General features: G+C 54.3%; 1 protein-coding gene across 8 annotated transcripts in view; it reads left to right on the top strand.

Moving 5' to 3' along the window:
* The window catches only part of PTPRS (protein tyrosine phosphatase receptor type S), a 111957-nt gene extending 88710 nt beyond the window's left edge, over window positions 1-23247 (top strand). For 2 of the 8 annotated variants that reach the window (XM_019653401.1, XM_019653406.1), the window contains 24 exons: window positions 1164-1357; window positions 1519-1545; window positions 3711-3828; window positions 5343-5951; window positions 6370-6467; window positions 7068-7321; window positions 7959-8052; window positions 8157-8372; window positions 8868-9025; window positions 9525-9536; window positions 9777-9889; window positions 11216-11263; window positions 12406-12503; window positions 12589-12712; window positions 13262-13437; window positions 13518-13637; window positions 16225-16379; window positions 16488-16773; window positions 16964-17142; window positions 17944-18070; window positions 18152-18277; window positions 20972-21126; window positions 21288-21423; window positions 22041-23247. In XM_019653401.1, coding sequence (XP_019508946.1) covers window positions 1164-1357; window positions 1519-1545; window positions 3711-3828; window positions 5343-5951; window positions 6370-6467; window positions 7068-7321; window positions 7959-8052; window positions 8157-8372; window positions 8868-9025; window positions 9525-9536; window positions 9777-9889; window positions 11216-11263; window positions 12406-12503; window positions 12589-12712; window positions 13262-13437; window positions 13518-13637; window positions 16225-16379; window positions 16488-16773; window positions 16964-17142; window positions 17944-18070; window positions 18152-18277; window positions 20972-21126; window positions 21288-21423; window positions 22041-22109 — 3692 coding nt within the window. In that variant the 3' untranslated portion in view covers window positions 22110-23247. The remainder of the gene's footprint in view (window positions 1-1163; window positions 1358-1518; window positions 1546-3710; window positions 3829-5342; window positions 5952-6369; window positions 6468-7067; window positions 7322-7958; window positions 8053-8156; window positions 8373-8867; window positions 9026-9524; window positions 9537-9776; window positions 9890-11215; window positions 11264-12405; window positions 12504-12588; window positions 12713-13261; window positions 13438-13517; window positions 13638-16224; window positions 16380-16487; window positions 16774-16963; window positions 17143-17943; window positions 18071-18151; window positions 18278-20971; window positions 21127-21287; window positions 21424-22040) is intronic. The other 6 variants (XM_019653407.1, XM_019653409.1, XM_019653402.1 and 3 more) reach the window with 5 other exon arrangements.
* Window positions 23248-24226: the final 979 nt, after the last annotated feature.

Raw genomic sequence — 24226 nt, 5'->3', positions numbered from 1 at the left:
GAAAATGGGCTGGCTGGTGGCCAAAAGGTAGAAGCCCACTGTCACAAGAGGGAAACATGAAGCAAGCAGCCTCCCCAAGAAATCCTGGGCTCCTTGACCTTGGAATTCTCCATTCTAGATTTCTGGGCACCATTTGCTCCCTGAGCCTTGTGCCTGGAAAGTTGAGCTTGCCAGCCCTGTATCTTGGTGCAATGGTGGAAACCATGGAAATGGAGTATAAGAAACAGCAAGTAGTCCTTGCAAAATATTTATGGTTCCTGACCCCAGAAACCTTAGCTTTTAGATTTTTCTTGGGAGAAGCCAGAATCTGTAACTTCCTGGGTCTGAGCCATCCTACGCGAAAGTAGGTAGACTGTGTGCTGTTAATGTTTAACCACCATCTTTGTGGGGGATGGAGACTGATTTGTACTATTGGTCAGTTTTTGGGTGTTAATATTCCTGCCCTAGCTGATTGCAAGGTAGAAAGTTTTAAGCTACAAAGATGGGTGCTCACGTGGCTGAAGCTGAGGGCATGGGGCCAAGTGAAGCAAGCAGCTTCCCCAATAAAACATGGTTTGCTTTCCGAGCCATTGGCCTGGAAGGTTGGCAGCTCCACATTATGTCCTAAGGATGGGGAGGAAATGAAGCAGCTCTTCATGCCAGACCTTAGGGTGGGGTGGATGAAAAGTGCTCTCTAATCTGGGAGCTGACCGAGAAAGTCCTCAGTGCCAAGTGGGCTGACCGCATACTGGGGTACTTAGGTGCATGCAGCTGAACTTTCTGAGTTCAGACCCTGGCTTTGACTCTTTCTAATCCTGTGATCACAGAATCAACTTTCTGGGCCTCAGTTTCCCCATCTGTGAATGAGAATAAGAGCCCCTGCCTGGAAGGGATGCTATGAGCATGATGGCAATGTGCATAAAGTTCTTAGAACAGGGCATGGGTGGCCCGTAGGCACTGGGGGGCCTCAGTTGCCCATCTATAAATGGGGCACACCATCAGGGCCCCTTCCCCGGGCTAGGGGAGACATAAAAGAGACATGCCCTCCCAGCTGGTGGTGTGCTCTGAGAACGCCCAGTTAACCAGCAGCCATTCGGCACCCTGGCATCGGGCAGCTGCCCGGGTCAAGGCCGGGCACCCCAGTAACGCCCCGCCCGGCCCTCCCCTCCACTCCCCCCCGCCAGTGCCCAGCGCGCCGCCGCGGAAGGTGGAGGCGGAGGCGCTCAACGCCACGGCTATCCGAGTGCTGTGGCGCTCTCCCGCGCCCGGCCGGCAGCACGGCCAGATCCGCGGCTACCAGGTCCACTACGTGCGCATGGAGGGCGCTGAGGCCCATGGGCCACCGCGCATCAAGGACATCATGCTGGCCGATGCCCAGGTGGGCGGGGCTCCGGGGCAGGGCCTGGGTGGGTGGAGCTCCAGGTGGGTGGGGCGGTGCCCAGAACCTGTGCTCCTACCCTCTTGCTACGTCTCTCTCTCTCTCTCTGGCCACCCTGCTCACCTCCTCCTCTTTCCCCTGCCGCCTCCTCCCGCGCTCAGTGGGAGATGGACGACACGGCCGAATATGTAAGTAGCGCCCTCCGGCCACTGGCGTGCTCTTCCCGTGGGTCGGGCTGTGCTATGCTATAACTCCACCCTCTGCCCCCCCCCCCCGCACGCCTCTTGTCAAAGGGTCTCCTCCCCTGGACTCCGGTTGCATACCCCATTACCTCTTGTAGCTAGCAGCCTCAGTTTTCACAGCAGGCAAATGGGCACAGCAGCCCTAGCAGGCACCTGTTAGGGACTCTGGAGGGGTGACCTGGACACAAGGCAGAGGCCTGGACCTGGAGGTCATTTATTATCCTTCCTACCTGGATGGCCCCTAGACTGCGGGGTTCACGGCTCCCGGTTTCAGACCCCACCTTGTTGACCCTCCTGTGATTTTCATTGCCACACGTTTGCTCAAACTGTCCCCGCAGCCTGGAATGCCGATCCTATAGCATCAACCCATCCCTGTTGGACCCAGACCAGAACTGGGTCACTTTTCAACCCAGCTTGACCCTTTTCTCGTCTTCATCAATCCTCCCTGACCTAGAGATTTTTCTCTCTGGCCAAAGCGTCCACTTCATTCTGGCCTTTGAGTGATGAGAGGGGTCAGTGGGAAACGAGTCCTGTAGTACCACTGCTTTCACCCCTCCATGCTTTCTCAGGAGGCCCTAAACCAGAGCTGGGATTGCTGTGTGACTTTGGGCAAGTCGCTGCCTCTCTGGGCTTTCTGCCCTTAATATGGGGGCCACGGGCTCTTCTGAGAGCCCCAGGTTTGATGTTAAGTTGACACTGGCACCACCCCCTCACATAGCTGCTGTCTCTTCCTGGAGAAGTTCCTATGTGGGCTCCAGTTCAGCCTCTCCCACCCACCAAAACCAGGCGCAGGGGACTGAATATGAGTCTCAGGGGCAGGAGACCCTCTGTTTGTGCATCCCTGTCCCCCCTCCTTGTGTGCCTGACCTGGGGAAACTCCACATCTCCCAGGCATGAAGGACTTTGTGGGTGTGCATGTGTGGGGACATGGGTACACGAGTGATGGTGTACACGGGTATGTGTGCAAGCCAGGGTGCTGTGGCATTCATTGAACAAGGCGTAATTTATTGAGGACCTACTATAGGCTAGATCCTGTGCAAGGTGCTGTGGATATTACAATGACGAAGACAGCCCTGAGCCGGCCCTTCTCAGGGTCATAGCCCAGTGTGGGAGAGGAATGTTAATGGGAAAAAGACACAAATGCATGTGAAGCTACAGCTCTGTTGGGGGCAGGGTGTAGACCGTGGGGTAAATGTCTAACACTCAGCTCTCCAGATGGATGGGTGGGGGTGGTCCTGATCTGTAGCATTTGCCCATTTCCATGGTGTAAATACTCCCCCCATGTCAGTTTCAGGGTACCAACTAGATACTCAGTAACTCATCATTGTATAGTTTTCTATCACATGATACAAGAGAAGAACCTTGAGAGCATAGATAGTGGTAAAAATACTGGGATAATTAGGAAGGGGGTTTTTGAGTATTTAATACCTTTGTTTTTAATATTATTTATCTGATTGTAAGTTTATATACCCTTGTAATTTACTTCTTAATAACGGCTGTATTTAGTAACTGGCTCGTAAATTTCCTGAAAATTTAACTATTGGCTCTCGCAAGCTGGTATAGGGAATTCTAGCACACAAGTGGGTGTCATGGAGGCAGTGAGAATAGCCTGTGCAAAGGTCCTGGGGCAGGACCATGCCTGGCATGTTGGGGGAACAGTAAGGAGGTCCTTGTAGCTGGAGCAGAGTGAATGAGGGGGAGACAAAGGGGAGGGGACAGGGGCAGGTCCTGCAGGCCCTTGTGGGCTGCGGGAGGATTTCGGCTTTTACCCCAAAGGAGGTGGGAGCCCTGGAAGGCCATGGGCAGAGAAGGTGCAGAACCTGACTCAAGTGCTCCCAGGCGCCCTCTGATGGCTATTGCAGGGAGGACAGACTGTGGGGATGAGAGTGGGAGCTAGATTACTGGGTTAGAGGCAGCTGCCCTGGTCCAGGCAGGTGATGACCAGGTGTCAGGCTCCGTGTGCCCATCTCAGCATGGGGTCAGTGCATGAGCTCGGGTGCATGTCCCTAACCAGGCCCTGTATCCACCTTGCTTGAGCTCAGCCCAGGGAAGAGGGTGGACAAGTCTGGTCTCAGCCCTGGTTGCATCGCTGACCCCACCCTTGCCTGCAGGAGATGGTCATCACAAACCTGCAACCTGAGACCGCCTATTCCATCACCGTAGCCGCCTACACCATGAAAGGCGATGGCTCTCGCAGCAAACCCAAGGTGGTAGTGACCAAGGGAGCAGGTAGGAGACTGCCCCCCCAACCCCCATAGCCCCTTTTCCCGCAGAGTTCATGAGCCCATGTGGGGAGAGGGTGCACCGGGCAGGAGAAACAGCCAGAGCAAAGGGTTGGGGGCTGCCCACGGGGCATAAGGATTGGGGACCCAGCAAGGTCCAGCCCCATCTTGCCTTCCTCACTCACTTCCTCGGCCATTTCGTTCCAGACAGATGCAAATAATGAACAGCTGACTAACCCTCTTGTCCTCTGTCCCCCGTCCCCCTGACCCTGACTTCACCCAGCTGTTCCCTCTGCCTTGATACCCTTCTCTGGGCTTGCTGTCTCCTCATGCTTTAGGTTTTTGTTTTGTTTCTCCCTCCTCAGAGAAGCCTTCTCCATCCCCATCCCCATCCCACAGTCTCGGTTTGGTGCCCCCTCTGGACCCCTTAGTACCCCACCCTTCCGCCATCATGGCTCTGATCGCCCCAGGTGGGTTGTCATGTTCAGGATGGTGTGCCCGTTTCCCCAGCTGCACCATGAGGCCTCCTGTCCTGGCAGCCCTGCCTCAGTTTCCCCTTCTGGCCCTTCCCATCAATCTTTTTATTCCCAACCACAATTGAGCTGAGTGAGGAGAGAGAGACAGCCATGAAAATGTAAGGGGAGGGTGTTCCAGGAAGAGGGCACAGCCTGGGCAAAGGCTTGGAGAGGGAAACAAGCTCAGTGTGATCCAGGAACCATAGAAAGGCCCCCACCCCACTTCTGACACCCACTCCTTCCTCGGGAACCCTTGATGCCACACCTGTGACCACATAGTCTGACATTCAGTCTGGACACAGCCCCTTTCTACACTGCTGCCAGTTCTTCCCATGGTATTCTCTTCGCCTGTCTAGTCTGTGCCCATGTCACCTCCTTCAAGGAGCCTCCTGTGATCTCCCCCTCCTCTCTCAGGAATGTTGCATCAGATCCATGTTTGCTATGCTGAGCCCACTGCATACACTGTGACTGCTCATACCACAGTCCGTTAAAGGTCCTGATAAGTCCTGCAGTGAAGAAGCCTGGTTTCCTTTGTACAGTCCAGCTTTCCCTCTTCTTTACCTGACCCCAAAACCTCTTTTGGCACATTCATTACTACTCCGACTATAAGAACCACAAGGCACGGGCAGGATTTTGGACACTTCTATGTTCCATAGGTATTAATTAGGTGTCAGCAAGGGTCAAATAAACAAGGCAAGAAATGTATAACTTATTAACTAAAGGAGGAAGTGAATAGACGAAGCCTGCTGTGATGTCTGTGGATATTTTCCTCTCTGCTGTTCCTTATATCACCGAGTACATTACTACCTCAAGGCCTTTGCACTGACTGTTTCTTCTGCCTGAACACTGTTTCCCCCAGACCCTCCTTTGCCACACCCTCCTTTGCCTCCTTCAAGTTTTTGCTTCTCAATGAGGCCTCCCTGAGACCCACTTTTAAAAACTGCAACCCCACCCTGTGCTCCCAAACTGGTGAGTGGCCGCTGACGCAAGCCCCATATCCCCACAGTGCTGGGCCGCCCCACCCTGTCGGTGCAGCAGACCCCTGAGGGCAGCCTGCTGGCACGCTGGGAGCCCCCAGCCGGCACCACCGAAGACCAGGTGCTGGGCTACCGCCTGCAGTTCGGCCGCGAGGACTCATCACCCCTGGCCACGCTGGAGTTCCCACCCACCGAGGACCACTACACTGCCTCAGGCGTGCACAAGGGGGCCACGTATGTGTTCCGGCTGGCGGCCCGGAGCCGAGGTGGCCTGGGCGAGGAGGTGGCAGAAGTTCTGAGTATCCCAGAGGACACACCTCGAGGCCATCCGCAGATCCTTGAGGCGGCCGGCAATGCTTCTGCTGGCACTGTCCTGCTGCGCTGGCTACCACCGGTGCCCGCTGAGCGCAACGGTGCCATTGTCAAGTACACAGTGGCTGTCAGGGAGGCTGGCACCCTGGGCCCTGCCCGAGAGACCGAGCTGCCAGCGGCAGCCGAGCCAGGTGCCGAGAACGTGCTCACGCTACAGGGCCTCAAGCCCAACACGGCCTATGACCTCCAAGTGCGGGCCCACACGCGCCGGGGCCCTGGCCCCTACAGCCCCCCCGTCCGCTACCGGACGTTCCTGCGGGACCAAGGTAGGCGCGCGGCGACCCCTGCACCAGAGCCGGACCGGGCCTTGCGCCCATCCCCACCCCAGCCCCCTCCCTCTCCCCTGCTCAGGTAAGTGGTCACTTTTCTGCTTCCTCATGGACGCTCGAGGCAAGTCCGGACCCCGAGGCTCTGGCGTTGGCAAAGGTGGGACATGCCTCGGTGGCACCGCCGTCCCCCACCCCTCCTCCTCTGCCTTCTCTCTGCAGCCGCGCCGTCTCCCCCAGCAGGGACTTGGGACAGGGCCAGGCAGGGCCGGGCCAGGGCCAGGCAGGAAGGCCATAGGCACAGTGGACAACAGGGAGTGCCTGGGCCGCCCCATCTCACCCCACCTGCCCGCCCCACCCACCCCTGGCACTCACATGGCTTCTCTTCTCTCTCCTGCTCGGCCGCTGCCTGGCACAGTCTCGCCCAAGAACTTTAAGGTGAAGATGATCATGAAGACATCGGTCCTGCTCAGCTGGGAGTTCCCCGACAACTACAACTCACCCACACCCTACAAGGTGCGGCCACATGGCAGGCAGCGGGTAGGGGTTGGGGCTCGGTCTGGAGTCAAGGCTTGTTGGGGTGGTATTGGGGTTCAGCTGCACTCAGTGCTGAATAGGATTGGGTTTCACTGGGGATTGAGGCTCAGTTTGGGATTAGAGCTCAGTCAGGATTGGCACTCAGAGCTGGGGCTCATCTTGGGGTCAGGGCTCATTCTGGGATTAGGGCTCAAAACTGTAACTCAGCTGGGAATGAGGCTTAGTCTGGGATTAGGGCTCAGTAAAGATTGGGACTCAGCTGGGATTGAGGCTCTGTCTGGTATCTGGGCTGAGTTTTAGGATTAGTGCTCAGTTAGGATCGGGACTCAGTCAAAGTTGGGACTCAGCTGGGGTTAAGGCTCAATCTGGGGTGGGGCTTAATCTGGGATTAGGGCTCTATAAGAATTGGTACTCAGAGGTGGGGCTCAGCCTGGGGTCAGGGCTAAGCAGAGATTAAGGCTTAGTCTGGGATCAGTTCAGCCGGGTCAAGGCTGAGTCTTGGATTGAGGCTTGGTCAGTGTCGGGGGCTTGGGTCAGGGGCTCCGCCCAGAGCCCCACTGAGCCGGCCCTGGCCTGCAGATCCAGTACAATGGGCTCACACTGGACGTGGACGGCCGCACCACCAAAAAGCTCATCACACACCTCAAGCCTCACACCTTCTACAACTTTGTGCTGACCAACCGTGGTAGCAGCCTGGGTGGCCTCCAGCAGACAGTCACCGCCTGGACTGCCTTCAACGTGCTCAGCGGCAAGCCCAGTGTGGCCCCCAAGCCCGACGCTGATGGCTTCATCATGGTGTACCTACCCGATGGCCAGAGCCCCGTGCCTGTCCAGTATGCTTGACCCCCCCCCACCCTCAGGATTCCTCAAACCCCCCATTAGTCAGCTTTGTGACTGGGGCCAGCCACTTGACATTTTCGTGCCTCAGTTTCCTCACCTGTCAATAAGGTGATCACAGCCCCATGTTGTGTGGTTGCCCTGAAGATCCAATATTTCTCATGGGCATCATCACTACATGTGGCCTTGTTCTGCTCCTCCAACATTTCATTGTATGACACCCCTGTGTGCCTCACCTTCTACTGGTTTGGGGTGCCCATACTGGTGGGGAGACAACTGAACAGACTCTCAACCCCTTGGTGTGGCAGTAAGAGATACCAGGGCTAAGAGTCCTGTGGGGAAAGGACTCTGCCTGGGAGGCAGAGAAGAATTAAGGGCTACAAAAATGTGTGAGTATGGAAGTGGGGCTTTGAGGGATGTGTAGGAGTTCAAGAAATATAATTGCATAGGGTAGACTTTCTAGGCAGAAGGCACAGCGTAATCAAAAGCCGGGAGGTTTAAATATGGCTGGAGCAATAGGGTAATAGACCCATTGTATGAGCAGAAGGGAAGATTCAGACAGGGGGGCTCCCTACAGCATTTTTTGGTCATCCATATAGACAGCCCCTCTCTTAACTCACCGTCTCCCGACAGGAACTACTTCATTGTGATGGTGCCACTGCGCAAGTCCCGTGGCGGCCAATTCCTGACCCCACTGGGCAGCCCAGAAGACATGGACCTGGAAGAGGTGAGGGCTGGGGTCCAACTTGCCAGGGCCAGACATGTCCCACCTGTTGTGAGTCCAGTTGCTCCCAGCCAGGCTCTGAGCAGCCCACATCTCTGTTTGCACAGCTCATCCAGGACATCTCCCGGCTGCAAAGGCGCAGCCTACGGCACTCACGCCAACTCGAGGTGCCCCGACCCTACATTGCTGCTCGCTTCGCCATATTACCATCTACCTTCCAACCCGGCGACCAGCAGCAGTACGGTGGCTTTGACAACAAAGGCCTGGAGCCTGGCCACCGATACGTTCTCTTTGTGCTTGCTGTGCTGCAGAAGAGTGAGCCCGTAAGTCCCCAATGGTGTCTGCCCACATCCAGCCATACCCTCTGAGTGAGTCAGGCCCAAAAGTGGCCTCAGCCCCCACGGCCCTTACCTTAGAGCCAGACACAGATCCTCTCAGTTCCCTGGGCAGGGGGAAGGACTTGAAGTTGGGGGAAATCCCAAGAGGAAGGTGTTTTAGAGGAAGGAACTTTGGTACCAGGGCTTTGATGGATGCATAGGAGTTCAACATAGACAAGACACACCCAGGATTTGCATGTGCAAAGGTCTGGAGGTGCAAGAGGAACACAAAGGATTTCAGAGTGGCTAAAGCAGAGGGGAGAGTGAAGATTGGCAAGTGCCAGGCCATGCAGGCTACCACCAAGGTCAGGGTTCTTGGGAGCCATAGGAGGGTTTAGAGTAGGGGAGAGATGAGACTTGTGTTGGAGGAAGACCCATCTGGCCACTTTCAGGAGGAGGGGCACTGATGGAACCCCCTTCCTCCCCCGCCCCACTTTGCAGACATTTGCAGCCAGCCCCTTCTCAGACCCCTTCCAGCTGGATAACCCAGACCCCCAGCCCATCGTGGATGGCGAGGAGGGGCTTATCTGGGTGATTGGGCCCGTGCTGGCTGTGGTCTTCATCATCTGCATCGTTATTGCCATCTTGCTCTATAAGAAGTAAGTCCTCTGCATTCCCCCACTTGACAGAAGGGAGGGCTTCCTGGAAAAGGAGGGGTTCTGGAAAGGTCTGGGGAAGGGTCGTCTCAGAACATTGTCATAGAAGCCCTCTATAGATGATGCAGGTAGGGAAACAGGCTCAGAGGTTAAGCCGCTTGATCAAAGTCACACAGCCTGGGAATGGTAGGGCTGGGGTTCAAACCAGGCCAGTGATTTCCCTCCTCTTAAGCCCCACACTCTGCTCAGCAAAATCTGGAGTAGAGACTGCCTCTGTCCAGTTTAATGAAGATAGTCATTGTAGTGGCCACATGAAACATGTCCCAACTTAGAAAGGGAAGGTGGTGGACCCAGCAGGAAGGATTAGCCCTATTTTCTGGACAAGATCAAAACTCAGAGAGGTTAAGAAAGCCAACCACCATAACAGAACAGGCCCTTTATGACCAGCACACCCTCACCTATCTTCTTTTCCCTCCTCACCTGTGTCTGCATTTGGGAGCAGCAAACCTGACAGGTAAGAACTGGCCCTGTCCCCTGCAGGCCTGAGGACGGGGCAGTGGGGTGGCCTGGCTGCTCTCACAGGTTGCATGCGTGTCTGTGCATGGTCCTGGGAACCCCAGTCGCGCGTGTGCATGGCCCCTTTCCCACCTGCTGGGTCGCACGTTCATGGCACCTGGATTGTGCTCGCACATGTGCCTGCACACCTTTGGGTGCACGCTGGCACTCACCGACTCTTCCTCTCCCTCCCACAAAGTAAACGCAAGGACTCAGAGCCCCGTACCAAATGCCTGCTGAACAACGCCGACCTTGCCCCCCACCATCCAAAGGACCCCGTGGAAATGAGACGCATTAACTTCCAGACACCAGGTATGTGCTCATCCCAGGTGCCAGGGACGAGAACGATGGGAAAAAGAAGCTGCCTCCCAGTGTACCCCCATCTGCCCCACCTAACTGTGCTTGGTGCAGTCAGATTTCTGACTCCCAAATCCGGGCTTGGCACGTTCATGGGTGGATTCTGCTTAGAACCTAGTGAGGCTTTTGAAAAGTTGCATTTAACTGGTGGTTCCTGTCTTCTCTGGGAGCTTAAAGGACATCTAAAAACCCAAACCAAAAACAACCCTCATTTCTTCTGGCAGCAAGAGCTGTGCTTCTATTCACACCGCTAGTATTAAGACCGCTCCGTGGTAGGTGTTGGGGTGTTCCCTTGACCTTTTCCCACACTTCCCTGAGATGTGCCCCCTGCAAAGCACAGAGATTACGCCTCCTCCCTGTATGTGTCTCTGCCTTTTGTGGCCACAGATGCTTATGCTCCCCCAGCCTCTTCACAGCTCCCTGTAGGTTAGTAGGAAGCAGCTAAGTCATCTGCCTTGCCTGGTGGGAGACTGAGTCAGGGTCTTGTCCTTGATCATCTTCATGTGCGGTGGTCCTCACACTCCCTCATCTCCCTCGTACTGAGCTCATGGCAGCTGATGCTAACCAATAAGGAAGTTTTTATGTAACTGATGGCTGCTGTTCTTAGGAGCTCACAGCCTGCTTACATCTGTCCCACTGCCTGCACTGTGGTCTCCACTTCCTGTTTCTGACCTGGTTCATGTGAACTCTGTTTCCATCCAAATGGAGATTTTAAACATTTGTATTTAACTGATGGCTGCAGCCCTCCATAACGGATCTTGAAATGTCTCATATGACACCTTTAATATACTCCCTTCTCTTTTCTGTCTCTGGTCAGAGAAGACAGTGTCCGCCTATGTCAGTTCTGTTTCTATCCAAATGAGGATTTTAAACGTGTATTTAACTTATGGCTGCTTAAAGTTCTCCTTAAAGTTCATGGCATGGGCCCATAAGTCCTTCCTCTGCCCCTCAGTTTCTCCCTCACCATCCTGCATCCTCCTAAGTCCTCCCTGCTGACCCCATCAGGGAACCCAAGGCCAGGTTGGTCTGGGGGGACATATTGACGAAGAACCTAAAACTTGGGAATCTTCCTGAAATCGCGGCTAAACACCAGGCAGAGGGAAACACAGCAGCTGCTGTAGCTTCTCAGGTTGGGGCCTGGCCCCCGTGTGTCCCTCGTTGTTGAAGTGGCTCTATCTTTTGCGTCTGTCAGCTGGCCGTTGTGCATGCACCCAGTGAGGGGTGGGGGAAGCGGCAGCCCCCCGCATGTTTTCATTTATTTATTGTTTGCTGTTTCTGCAGATTCAGGCCTCAGCAGCCCCCTCAGGGAGCCGGGGTTTCACTTTGAAAGTTAGTTCCTGTGTCTTTCTGTTCTTGGCTTCCTTTCGCCTGCCCGCCCCCCATTTGTTTTCATCTTTGGTTTCTTCATCCCGCTTCCTATCTCTGCCCATCTGTCCTGTGCTGGCTTCTGTGGGGGGTTCTGGTCCATTGGGCCCTTAGGCCGCTGGTCGTGACTGTGTGTGTATTGGGGTGGAATGAGGACCGGAACATAGGTGAGACATGTGTGTGTGTGTGTGTGTACATAAGAACAGGAGCCCACCAGTGTGGGACCTACCAGGCAAATGGACACCACTCTCAGACCCTGTAGAGGTGGGCTCTTAGGTGGCATGTGCCCCCCCCCCCCCCCCCCCCCCCCCCCCCGCTTAGAACAATAGTTGTTTACCAGCTGGCCTGACCATGTTTTAACGGTTTAACACCGATACCTCCATGGCGGCACGTGGCTGCAAGAGTGAGTGTGGAAGCGCATGCATAGCCTTCGGCCCCAGGAGAGGAGAGGGGTGTGGCAGACCAGATATTGGGAAGAAAGAGCCAGACCCAACCCACTACTCCAGCCACACACCTGGGGGCTCTGAAGATCAGGGATGTCACCATTCCATGTACCTGATAAGGAAACCAGCCCTCAGCCAGGGACTCAGAGCACCTGCCCCAAGCAGGTGCCCAGACAGATTAGGACACACCTGTGTCTCCTTTCTCCAGTCCTTCAACTTGACCTTGCAGAGAACTTCTTAGGCCCTCTGATCCCAAAGGGGCAGAAAGGGGTGTCTATCTCCTGTCGTCCCCCCACCCCACCCCCGGAATGATGTTTTTGGAGGCCCAGCCAGCTGCCATCTGCTTCTTCATTTCTGTGTCACCCGCCTGCTTCCAGCCACAAGGCACTAGGAGCGTGGAGTCCTCCAGGGCAGCCCCTCTCCAGCTGGGTTGGGGGACTGGGGCCGGTGGACATTGTGAGCCAGGAGTGTCAGGCTCGGCCAGGAGCCTGCAGCTCTAATGCTCCACTTTCAGACCCGCAGGCCTGGGGTCCCCTCCCCTGCCACGCCTTCTAACCGCAGCTAGTCCATCGCAGACTCACACTGTAGAGCACCCCCACCCCCGGTCCTTGGGCTGGCCCCCGAATGACTGGCCCGCGCCACCGGGGTCTGCTCTCCCTGCAGGCATGCTTAACCACCCGCCGATCCCCATCACGGACATGGCCGAGCACACGGAACGCCTCAAAGCCAACGACAGCCTCAAGCTCTCCCAGGAGTACGAGGTGAGCTGGCCCCCACCTCCTGCTCTCCTGAGCCTACCAATGCCCCTGCCTCCTAACACCTCCCACACACCCCCTCCCCCCGCAGTCCATCGATCCGGGCCAGCAGTTCACGTGGGAGCATTCCAACCTGGAGGTGAACAAGCCCAAGAACCGCTACGCCAACGTCATCGCCTACGACCACTCCCGCGTCATCCTCCAGCCCATTGAAGGTAGCGTGCGGGGCCCCAGGCTCCACCCTGCTCGTCCTCGTTTCCCAGCCAGCACACAGACCCCACACCTCTCTGCCACAGGCAGGGCCAGAGTGGACAAGCTAGGGGACATATCGGGAAACTGAGGCCTTCTTCTGGTCTCAGATTTCATCCAGTTCCAGCCAGGGGCCACTGGGAATCTTTAGATATGTGTTTAAGTTAACTGATGGTTGCTGTCCGAGACATGTTTGCATCTGTCCCTCCATATCAGTGGTACTCAATTGGGGCAATTCTGCCACCCAGGGTCATGTGGCAGTGTCTGGGGACATTTTTGTGGTCACAAGTTGGAGATGGGTGACATCTAGATCAGTGACATCTAGAAGGTGGAGGCCAGGGTTGCTGCTCAATACCCTACAGTGCCCAGGAATGATCTGGCCCCAAACAGCAGTGGTGCTGGAGTGGAGAAATCATGAAGTGCCTGCCCCACCGTTTCCTTGGGGACAGACTGGGGCGGTCTAGCTTAGAAGGACAGGCACCGCTCTGATGGCTGGCTTCTTACCCTGGCTGTAGGCATTGTGGGCAGTGATTACATCAACGCCAACTATGTGGACGGCTACCGGCGACAGAATGCCTACATCGCCACGCAGGGGCCGCTGCCTGAGACCTTTGGTGACTTCTGGCGTATGGTGTGGGAGCAGCGCTCAGCTACCATCGTCATGATGACACGGCTAGAGGAGAAATCACGGGTGAGGCCCGGACCCTGCTGCCCCCGAGCCCTCAGCCAGCCCTGGCCCACACTCACTTACATTTTCTTGACCTGGCACAGATCAAGTGTGATCAATACTGGCCCAACAGGGGCACCGAGACCTACGGCTTCATCCAGGTAACACTACTGGACACCATCGAGCTGGCAACATTCTGTGTGCGGACGTTCTCCCTGCACAAGGTAGGGCCCAGGCCGGGGCTAGAGGCTGAGGGAGGGGTGATGGGGGCAGAGCAGGAAGACAGGGCCCCAGTTTCTGCCCTGGGAGCTCCCCATCAGACAGAGATAACCAAGCATGTTGACCCAGGCTGACCACATTCTCATGAAGCCCACTTTGTGGATGGGGAAACTGAGGCTTAGAGTGGGGCACAGCAGGGCAAATCCAGCAGAAGCCAGCTTAGCAGTGAACCTATTCTCTTGCCATTGGTCATGCCCCAGGTGTTACCTACCCTCATCCTTGGGCCTCACCTGCCCTGGGCCTATAACGGGGTCCTACCTTTCAGGGACCTTACGTCTCGGGTGGAAGCCTAAGCTGGAGAGAGCCTGCTAGCCCCAGGCAGTCTCAGGACTGGGGCACAGGGACTCTTTAGCTTTGTATTTAACTGAAGGCTGCTGTCCGTAACATGGTTCCATCTGTCTTCTACATCCGTGGTTCTCAGTTGGGGCAGCTTGCCATCCAGGGGACATTGGTTATTGTCATGATGGGGAGAGGAGGTGCTACTGGCACCACGATGTCCCTTCAACTCCCGTCAGGTTCTCTCTCGACATTAAGCAGACGTCTGGCCCGAGTGCCAGAAAACCGAGTAGGTGGACAGGAGGGAGTAAGAATTCTTGGTGCGTTCACACATAGGAAGCACACACTGTGTACCAGGCCCTGACCTGGGCACAAAATGTCCTGCCCGTGTGGGGTTTAGTCTAGTGGACAAGACACAGACAAAAGATATTAAAATGACAAGAAATCTTTTTTTATTTAAATTTATCGGGACAGCGTTGGTAAAGAATAGCATTATATAGGCTTTAGGTGTGTATCTTTATGATACAACATATGTGCACTCCACTGTGTGCTCACTACCGGTCTAGTCTCCTCCCGTCACCATGAATTTGACCCCTTTACCCTCTTCGTCCTCCCCGCCCCTTTCCCCTTTGGTAACCACCATTCTGTTGTCTCTGTCTGTGAGATTGGTTCTTCGATTTTTTTGTTCGTTTGTTGTTTTTGTTTCATATTTCACTCAGCATGATAATCTTGAGTTCATCCATGTTGTCACAAATGGCAGTATTTCATCTTTTTTGTGGTCAAGTAATATTCTATTGTATGTATGTACCACATCTTCTTTATCCAATCGTCTATTGAAGGACACTTTGGTTATTTCCATGTCTCGGCCACCATGAATAATGCTGCAGTGAACACAGGGGTGGGTACTTACATTTTTATCTGTAAGTGTTTTTAAACTTTTCAGGTAGATATCCAGAAGAAGGATTGCTGGGTCGTATGGTAATTCTTAATTTTTTGAGGAACCTCCATATTGTTTTCCATAGTGGCTGTACCAATTTACATTCCCACCAGCAGTGTACAAGGGTTCCCGCCTCCCCGACATTTGTATTTTGTCTTTTTGATGACAGCCATTCTAACAGGTGTGAGGTGGTATCTCATGGTGGTTTTGATTTGCATTTCCCTGATAACTAGTGATGTTGAGCGTCTTTTCATGTACCTGTTGGGCGTGTATATGTCTTTGGAAAACTGTTCAGGTCTTCTTCCCATTTTTTAGTTGGATTGTTTGTTTTTGAGTTGTGTGAGTTCTTATATATTTTGGATATCAGCCCCTTATCGAAGGTGTTATTTGCAAATATCTTTTCCCACTCGGTTGCCTTTTTGTTTTGTTGATGGTTTCTTTTGCTGTGCACAAGCTTTTTAGTTTGATGTAGTCCCATTCATTTATTTTTTCTTTTACTTTCCTTTCCTTTGGGGTCAAGTTCACAAAAACCCCTCTGAGGCCAAGGCCCAAAAATGACAAGAAATCTTACATGTAGGATTAAAATAAAGCAAAGAGGATAGAGTGTGTACTGGGGGACCTGGAGTGAGACAGGGAGCCACAAGGCAATCTAAGGAAATAGCTGTCCAGGCAGCGGGCACAGCCCGTGCAAAGGGCCTGGGGCAGGACTGTGCCTGGCATGTTGGAGGAACAACGAGGAGGCCCCCATGTGGCTGGAGCTGAGTGAACAGTTGAGAGAGGGAGGGGGTGGGGAGGTTGTGCCGGACCACAAGGAGGACTGAGCTTTTACCCAGAGGGAGGTGGGAGCCCTGGAGGGCTGTGGGCAGAGGAGGGATGGGACCTGGGACCTGCCTCAGGGGGAGACAGGTGGGACCAGGGCAGAGGTGACTGCTCTGGTCTGGATCAGGGATGATGGGGCTGGACCAAGGTGGCCACCATGAAGGGGATGCGAAGGGGGAGGTTTGGGATAGACTTTGGAGGCAGAGCCGGGATGTGGGAGGGGAGTCTAGTTGAAGGTGACGTCTTAGTTCTAAGCAGAGCACCTATAAGGTTGGAGCCGCGTCAACTGAGATGGGCAAGAGGGTTTGGGGAGAAAGTCGGGGCACAGTGTTGTTCTTGTTGTGTGAGGAGGACATGAAACTTCCATGTGGAGACCCCGCTGTGTACAGGGGGCAGCTGGACACCTGAGTCAGACACTCAGGGCCTGCGGTGTGAATTTGGGTGTCCTCTGCACGTGGGTGGTGGTATGTGGTGACAGGCGGTGTCCCTGTGGCCCCCAGAATGGCTCCAGTGAGAAACGTGAGGTCCGCCAGTTCCAGTTCACGGCATGGCCGGACCACGGGGTGCCCGAGTATCCAACGCCATTCCTAGCTTTTCTGCGGAGAGTCAAGACCTGCAACCCACCGGACGCCGGCCCCATCGTAGTGCACTGCAGGTACACCTGTCCCTGTGCTCAGCGCCTGGCTCCCGCCTGTACCCTGCCCTCCATGCCCCGCCCACCCCCTCACCTGAGGGTCCCTGATTGCCACGCCCATCTCCGCAGTGCCGGCGTGGGCCGCACTGGCTGTTTCATTGTCATCGACGCCATGCTGGAGCGGATTAAGCCAGAGAAGACAGTAGACGTGTACGGCCACGTCACACTCATGCGGTCCCAGCGCAACTACATGGTGCAGACGGAGGACCAGTACAGCTTCATCCACGAGGCCCTGCTGGAGGCCGTGGGCTGTGGCAACACGGAGGTGCCCGCCCGCAGCCTCTACGCCTATATCCAGAAGCTGGCCCAGGTGGAGCCTGGCGAACATGTCACTGGCATGGAACTTGAGTTCAAGGTGGGAAGGGGTGTGGTGGCTGCTGTGGGTGGGTGGGTAGGGGGGTACGGACGAGGAGCTGGAGATCGGCGTTCACCCCTAGTGATGGGGACCAGAGTTTGGGGGTGGTGTTCCCCCGCCTACCATTCCACCATCAGCGCTCCCACTGGAGGCTGTCCTGACGGTGGCCGTTACCTCCTCATCCCCATAGCGGCTGGCCAACTCCAAAGCCCACACATCCCGCTTCATCAGTGCCAATCTGCCTTGTAACAAGTTCAAGAACCGCCTGGTAAACATCATGCCCTACGAGAGCACGCGGGTGTGCCTGCAGCCCATCCGGGGCGTGGAGGGCTCCGACTACATCAATGCCAGCTTCATCGATGGCTACAGGTACCTCCCCTTTGCCCGGCGATGCTAGGGTCCCAGCCTTGCCCCCAAGGGGCGGGGCCTCCACGCTTGCTTGGGAGACGTGTGGACAGAAACTGCCCGCCTCATGCAGTCATAGCTGAGGAGGGAATCTTTTAAGGTGTATGTAACCGATGGCTGCTGTCCATTACGTGGTTCCATCTTTCCTGCTACCTCAGTGGTTCTTAATCTGGACAGTTCTACCCCCCAGGGAGAACTTGGCAATATCTAGTGACATTTTTGATTGTCGTATTGTGAGTAGGGGAGGATGGCTGCTACCCGTATCTAGTGGGTGGTGGCCAGGGATTTTGCTGAAAACCCTGTGCCCAGAACAGTGCCCCATCACAAAGAATGATCCAACCTTGAATGTCAGGACTGCTGAGGTTGAGAAACCCTGGCCAAGGGAGGGTGTCCAGGCAAAAGGTACCCTCCCATTCAAAGGCCCTGGGGTGAGCGAGATCTTGCCTGAAAGTTTACTGGCACTTGAGGGAGGTGGAGCAGGAAGGCAAGAGAGGTCAGCGGACAGTTCTGCAACTTCCTCAAAGATCTTGAATATACCCTGAGGCCGACGGCTTCCCTACGTGCAAAATGGGATTTGGGGTTCGGGGCCGAATAAGGTGGGGAGGGAGCTAGTCCGCTGGTCATCCGTTCTGGGTAGGCAAAGGCATGGCAGGTGTGGCTGCCGTGGAGTCCTGCTTTGCTCCTGACCCGTTAGATGGCATCAGGCCAGTTCCAGGCCTGGGCCTCCCTGTCAGCCCTGGCCTCACCCACCCACCCACCCCACAGGCAACAGAAGGCCTATATCGCGACGCAGGGGCCACTGGCGGAAACCACGGAGGACTTCTGGCGCATGCTGTGGGAGAACAACTCGACCATTGTGGTGATGCTGACCAAGCTGCGGGAGATGGGCCGGGTATGCTGGGGGCCATGGAGGGTTGGGAGGGGCCCAGGGGGACCTGGACAGGGCTAACCACAGCTGCCATTCCCTTGACAGGAAAAATGTCACCAGTACTGGCCGGCGGAGCGCTCTGCCCGCTACCAGTATTTCGTGGTGGATCCAATGGCAGAATACAACATGCCTCAGTACATCCTGCGGGAGTTCAAGGTCACAGATGCCCGGGTGAGTGTGGGATGGATTGGCAGGAGGGGCTGGAATACAGGCTGGGCTCAGTGTTCCCCTGCTGTCTTGAGAGGGCTTCTCTAGTTGGGGGTAGAAGCAGAGGCTCAGGGGTAGGACTAAGGGTGGGGGATTGGGAGGAAAAAGAGTGGGTGGAAGAGAGGGCCATGTCCCTGTACTGAGCCCATAATATCCCCAGTGGGGCATGTGTAACATCATTCACTAGGGAACCTGGCCCAAAGGGAACATGAAAAAAGAGACTGCTTGGGGTGTTCCCTGGAAGCAACAACCTGTGGAGGATAGTGTTAGAGAGCTGAAAGCTGGGTAGGGGAGATCTGAGGGATTGATGGTGCTGGATGGTGGGAGCGGGAGCTGTGGAATGGAAAAGGGTGGTAGGAACTGGCACCATGGTATGGAGAGAGAGAAGGGCGAGCAGACGTGTTGGCTGGTGAAGACTCTGGAGGATGGCGCTGTTGGGTGGTAGAAGGGCAGGTATTAGATGGCAACTGATGAAGGCTGACAGTGGAAGGTGGCCCTGTTGGGTGACAGAGGGTCAAAGTTAGTGGCAGAAGAGGAGACTGGAGAATGCTGGGGTAGGATGATGGGGGACAGGCAGTCAAGATGTTGCCAGTGGCTGGGAAGCCTGATTGAACCCTCAGCATCACTGGTCCTAGCATTGGGTGAGTCAAGATGGTGCCGTTGGATGGTGGAGCGTGGGATTGGAGAAGCAGTGGAATATTGTACTGTTGGACTGTGGTGGAGGGTGTAAACAAGGAGGGTGGTGGATGGGAGGAAGATGGGATTGGAGAAAGGAAGTGTTAAGTGGTGGAGGACGGACAACTTTCCGGTAAGATGGCATCACCGATGGCACCATTTTGCTGTAGAGAATGTGATTGGGAAAAGGCAGGTGATGGGTGAAGGAGGACAGAATATCAGAGGAAAGTGGTGAAGAGTGATGAATTACTAGTGATGGACTGTGGAAAACAGTATCAATGGGTTATAAAGGGGAAGAGGCAGAGAGGGATGACGTTGGATGGCACTGCTGGGTAGTGGGAAGATAGGCTTGGAGAGAAGGATGGTTGAGTGGCGGGGGATGGAGAAAGTTGGTGGAAAGCGACATCATTGGATGGTCAAGGATTAAGAGTATCAAGACGGGAGGTAATGGCGTTGGATGGTCCTTTTTAGGTGATTGTGGGGGATATATTCCAAGATATATTCCATCCCCCGTGGATGCCTGAAAACCGTGGATAGTGCCAAACCCTACATATACTATGTTTTTTCTTACATATACATACCTATGATAACATTTAATTTATAAATCAGACACAGTAAGAGATTAACAATGATAAAATAGAACAGTTATAACAATATATTGTAATAAAAGTTATACGAGTGGCTTTGGGGCCATTATTAAGTGAAATAAATGTGACTGGAACACAAGCACTGCGATACCGTGACTGTTAATCTGATAACTGATCGACTGCTAGGTCACTAACGGGCGGGGAGTGTGTACAGCGTGGAGATGCTGGACAGAGTTGATTCATGTCCAGGTGGGACAGAGCAGGATGGCGTGAGATTTCATCACACTACTCAGAACGTCACACAATTTAAAACTTAAGAGTGGTTTACGTCGGTACTTTCCATTCAATATTTGGGACCATGGAAAGCGAAACTGCAGATGGCAGGGGTGGGGGGTGGGGGGGTACTGGTGGATGGTGGAAGGTGATGTTGGAGGGTGGTGCTGAGTGACAGGTGATGTCTTAGCAGTGGAGGCTGAAGGATAAAAGATGCTGATGTTGGTTGGGGCGGGTAGGAGGCGATGAGTTAGCAGTGGTGTCTGGTAGAAGGTGTGCCATTGGGTGGGGCTCTGAGATGGTGCAGAGTGAGGGCGACGGGAAATCGTGGGGGTGGAGAATGGGACTGAGAAGGGCAGATGTTGGTCGCACTGTGGGACAGTGCAGGATGGCAGAGAGTGGTGGTGTGGGATGTCACTGGCTGTGGTGGGTGAGATTGGAGAGGTGGGGGCTGGACAATAACTGTGTGGGACGGTGGTTACCAGGGGGAAAAGGGGTCAAATATATGGTGATGGAAGGAGACTTGACTTTGGGTAGTGAACACACAATGCAATATACAGATATATTATAGAATTGTACACTTAAAACTTATATAATGTTTTTAACTAATGTCACCTTAATAAATTTAACCCTCCATTGGGCGCAACTGATCTTCACAGATTCATTGCACACAAATTTTCAAATATCTTAATAAATATCGTGACTCATCACTTCTGTATCTTCCCCTTCCACCGTAACCTATCGCCAGTCGTTGTTGTGACGTAGTGTACAGTAAAGACGTATTTCATAGCAGCATCTTTGTGTGCAATGAATCTGTGAGATCAGTTGAGCCCGAAGGAGGGTTAATAAAAAATGATGGTGTCATTGGATGGTGACATTAGAAGATGGCAGAGGAGGGTGGTGTTGGCAATGAGACTGAAGCATCTCAGTGAAAGACAGTGTCATCAGAGGGTGACGGACACTGAGTCATCAGGGTGGGTGGCAGAAAATGGGGCTGAGGATGGGGAAGGGTGAGGGTGCTGTTGGCTGGTGATGGAGGACGGGACTGGAAGTTGGCGGGGATGGAAAACAGCCAGGAGCACCACTTACCTCAGTAGCAAGACTGGGCTCCTCTCCGTTCCAGGATGGCCAGTCCCGGACTGTCCGGCAGTTCCAGTTCACGGACTGGCCAGAACAGGGCGTGCCAAAGTCAGGGGAGGGCTTCATCGACTTCATCGGCCAAGTGCACAAGACCAAGGAGCAGTTCGGTCAGGATGGCCCCATCTCTGTCCACTGCAGGTAAGCTGCTCCCCAAGCCCTAGCCCCTTTTCTGGCTGGGGAAACTGAGGCTTAAGGGGGCCAGCCGTCAACCTTAGGCAGTCCAGTTTGGGCTATTTTCGTGCCTGGGGAAGCATGGGCTCCAGCGCTCCTGCCCCTGAGCCGCCGTCTCCATCTCCCAGTGCCGGTGTGGGCAGGACCGGCGTCTTCATTACGCTCAGCATCGTCCTGGAGCGGATGCGGTATGAAGGCGTGGTGGACATCTTCCAGACGGTGAAGATGCTGCGGACCCAGAGGCCAGCCATGGTGCAGACGGAGGTGAGGCGGGCACGGGGGAGGCGGCCCGGCCTCACGCCTCTGCCGCTCGAGCCTCAGTTTCCTCCTGTGTGACGTGGGTGGGTGGTCTTCAGCACCTCCTGCTTCAGGCTGGAAAGGGATTAGTCATCTCCTGACACAGGAACAGATTGAAGTCCAGAGCCAAAAAGCATCCGTTGGAACCAACAGAGATGGGTCCATTCCGGTCTCAAAGTCACAGCCAGTTCACAGCTCAGCCAGGACCCTGGCCCAGGCCACAGGTTCTGAAGTCCCATTGCCCCCCAGATGGGAGAAGTGAGGCCCAGCATGGGGAGAGTCTCCCCTGCGATCGGATTCACGTTGGGCATTTTAACAATGTCCTCAAACTCTCCCGTCTCCTGAGAGAGAGAGCTCGCGTCACAGACTCTTAGCTTGGAGAGGCATGTGGCAGGTGGAGGGGACAGCTGAGCAGCCATGTCTTAAAAGCTGTGTATGACCTGCAGGCAGAGAGAGAGGAGGGCATTTGCCATGGATAGTCAGCCCATGCAAGGGACATACACCAGGCTGAGGCGTGTGGCTGTCTTTGGGAGGCGTCAGACCAGGACACTTACTGACGGACCCCTGTGCCTCTCCCCCCACAGGACGAGTACCAGTTCTGTTACCAGGCAGCTCTGGAATACCTTGGAAGCTTTGACCACTATGCAACGTAAAGCCATGGTCGCCCCCGGCCCGACTCCACCGGCCCCGGAGGCCTCTGCCCGTGTCGGGTGGGCCCCGGGAGGCCTGGACCCCCAGCGGCTGCATTTCTGCACGATCTCTGGGACAAGTGCGGCCCCTCGAGCCCCCCATGTGGCCCCCAGCAACCTCCCTGGCACTGGCCACCGCCTTCAAATACTTGCCACATTCCTCATTTCCTTCTGATTCCAAAACGAGAGATTCCGGGGTGGGGGTGGGGGAATGGCAAACAAATGGGGTTTCTCCCCAGAACCTGAGGAGGGCGGGGGCTGTGACCCCTAGTCCCCCCAGAGAGCTTCCCGGCCCAGAGGGCCTGGGCTGGGGGGGATCCAGAATTCAGCTTTCTTTTCAGACTCCGTGTAACTGTATCCAGTGACATTTCCTTTTTTTAAATAACGTATTTTTTTTCCCATTTTTTTAAAAGATGAAACAAACAGAAAAAAAAAAAAAAAGACTTGCCAGTCAATGAATTTAAAAAGAAAAACGTTGCTTATTCCTGTTCTGTTCACAGTCTGTTTTTTCACCGTAGAAAACGTTCTTGTGTGATGACTATGACGGCTGGCCCCCTGTGGCTGACTCTTTTCTTTTTTCTACCATCGGAAGGTGTGCCTCACTCAAGCATAGGACGTCCTTTTGTTCCTGATTTCTTTTCTTCCTTTTTTTGTTGTTGTTTTTTTTTTTGTTTTTGTTTTTGTTTTAATTCTCAGACATATCAAGGACAGTTCTGAGGGTGGGGCGTTGGGGGGCTTGGGCCCACCAACATCAGGATTGAACTCACCGGGGTGGGCTTCCCTGCAGCCTGAGCCCCTGTCATTTGCCCCCGAGGAGGAAGAATGAACCAAACACGAGGTGCCACCTCTCCAGGGACAGGGCGGCTGTGTGCTGCCCTGGTTCAGGGAGCCTTTCCCCCTGGGACTATGGGGCAGTTTGGGGGCAAAAGCAGAAAGGATGGGATTCCCCACCCCCAAGCAAATGAGTTTTTCTCTTTGTACAAGAGCAGATCTGCCGTTGCTCTCAACACTGTTTATTCAAACGGAAGCAGCTGGGTGGTTTTCCCACCTCTGTGTATGTAGATATATCGACTTTGTATTAAAGGAAGATCGTCAGACCCTGGCCGGTGGTGGTGTCTTTGTCATGTCCCTGCCCATCCCATCTTGTCCCTGGGGCTGGCAGAGGCCTGGAGAGCTCATGTGTTCTCATTTCATCATGTGACAGTCCAGTGAGGAGTGGTGCTCAGAGAGGCGGTGTTGCTGATCCAAGATCACACAGCATCTAAGAATAACATTGATAATAGTTATTCTTCTCAATAATACCGTGACCACCATTGAGTGTCTACCAGGAGCCAGTTCTCTTGAGATGGATGTCATCAGCCCAATTTACAGATGAAGAAACTGAGGCTCAGAGAAGGGCAGGCACCAACCCAGTTAACGCAGTGGGTTTGAAATGGAGCTGGGATTCATGCCGGTCAGTCTTATCCACAGCCCCCAAACACCACGCCACGCCACCTTCTCCGGAAGGGGTAGCGATGGAGCTGAGCCCATGGGAGGAAACATTGGGTTGGGAGCACTATTCTTATCCAATGACTGGACTCATACTTGGAGCCAGAGTCAGACGTTGGGGGATGGAGGGTGAGCCATTTCCTGTCTACACTTGGCCTAGGAGCCAGAGATGGAATGAAAGATGCCCACTCCCATGGTCACACACAAGCTCCACGGCCGAGAAGGGTGGTCTTAGGATAGGGGCCTAGCCTAGGAAAGGGTGGGGTCACCCCTTTTAGAAACCATCAGATCCAGTAGCCAAAAAATACATACAGAAGATGTGACTAATACCATTAATAAGCTTGGTGAATAGATTGTTCAAACCCTATACCCCAACTTCCAAATTCTCAAACACACATGGAACATTTACAAAAGATCAGCATTTAGAAAAACCAACAGTAGACATCTTGACAAATTCCAGGAAGCATATATTAGATAAGATGACCTGATCTTGGCACCAAGGAGTAGATTCTGCAATAAAGTCATCCTCTCCCCTCAATAAGGCCTACAAAGGGAAAATTTAAAACATTTCTAAACAAGGCATAGGTTTAAAG

This window comes from Hipposideros armiger, unplaced genomic scaffold (genome assembly GCF_001890085.2).
Source record: "Hipposideros armiger isolate ML-2016 unplaced genomic scaffold, ASM189008v1 scaffold_202, whole genome shotgun sequence".
NCBI lineage: Eukaryota > Metazoa > Chordata > Mammalia > Chiroptera > Hipposideridae > Hipposideros > Hipposideros armiger.
The sequence above is the reverse complement of the archived record's forward strand: the minus strand, read 5'-3'. Positions and strand labels throughout refer to the sequence as shown.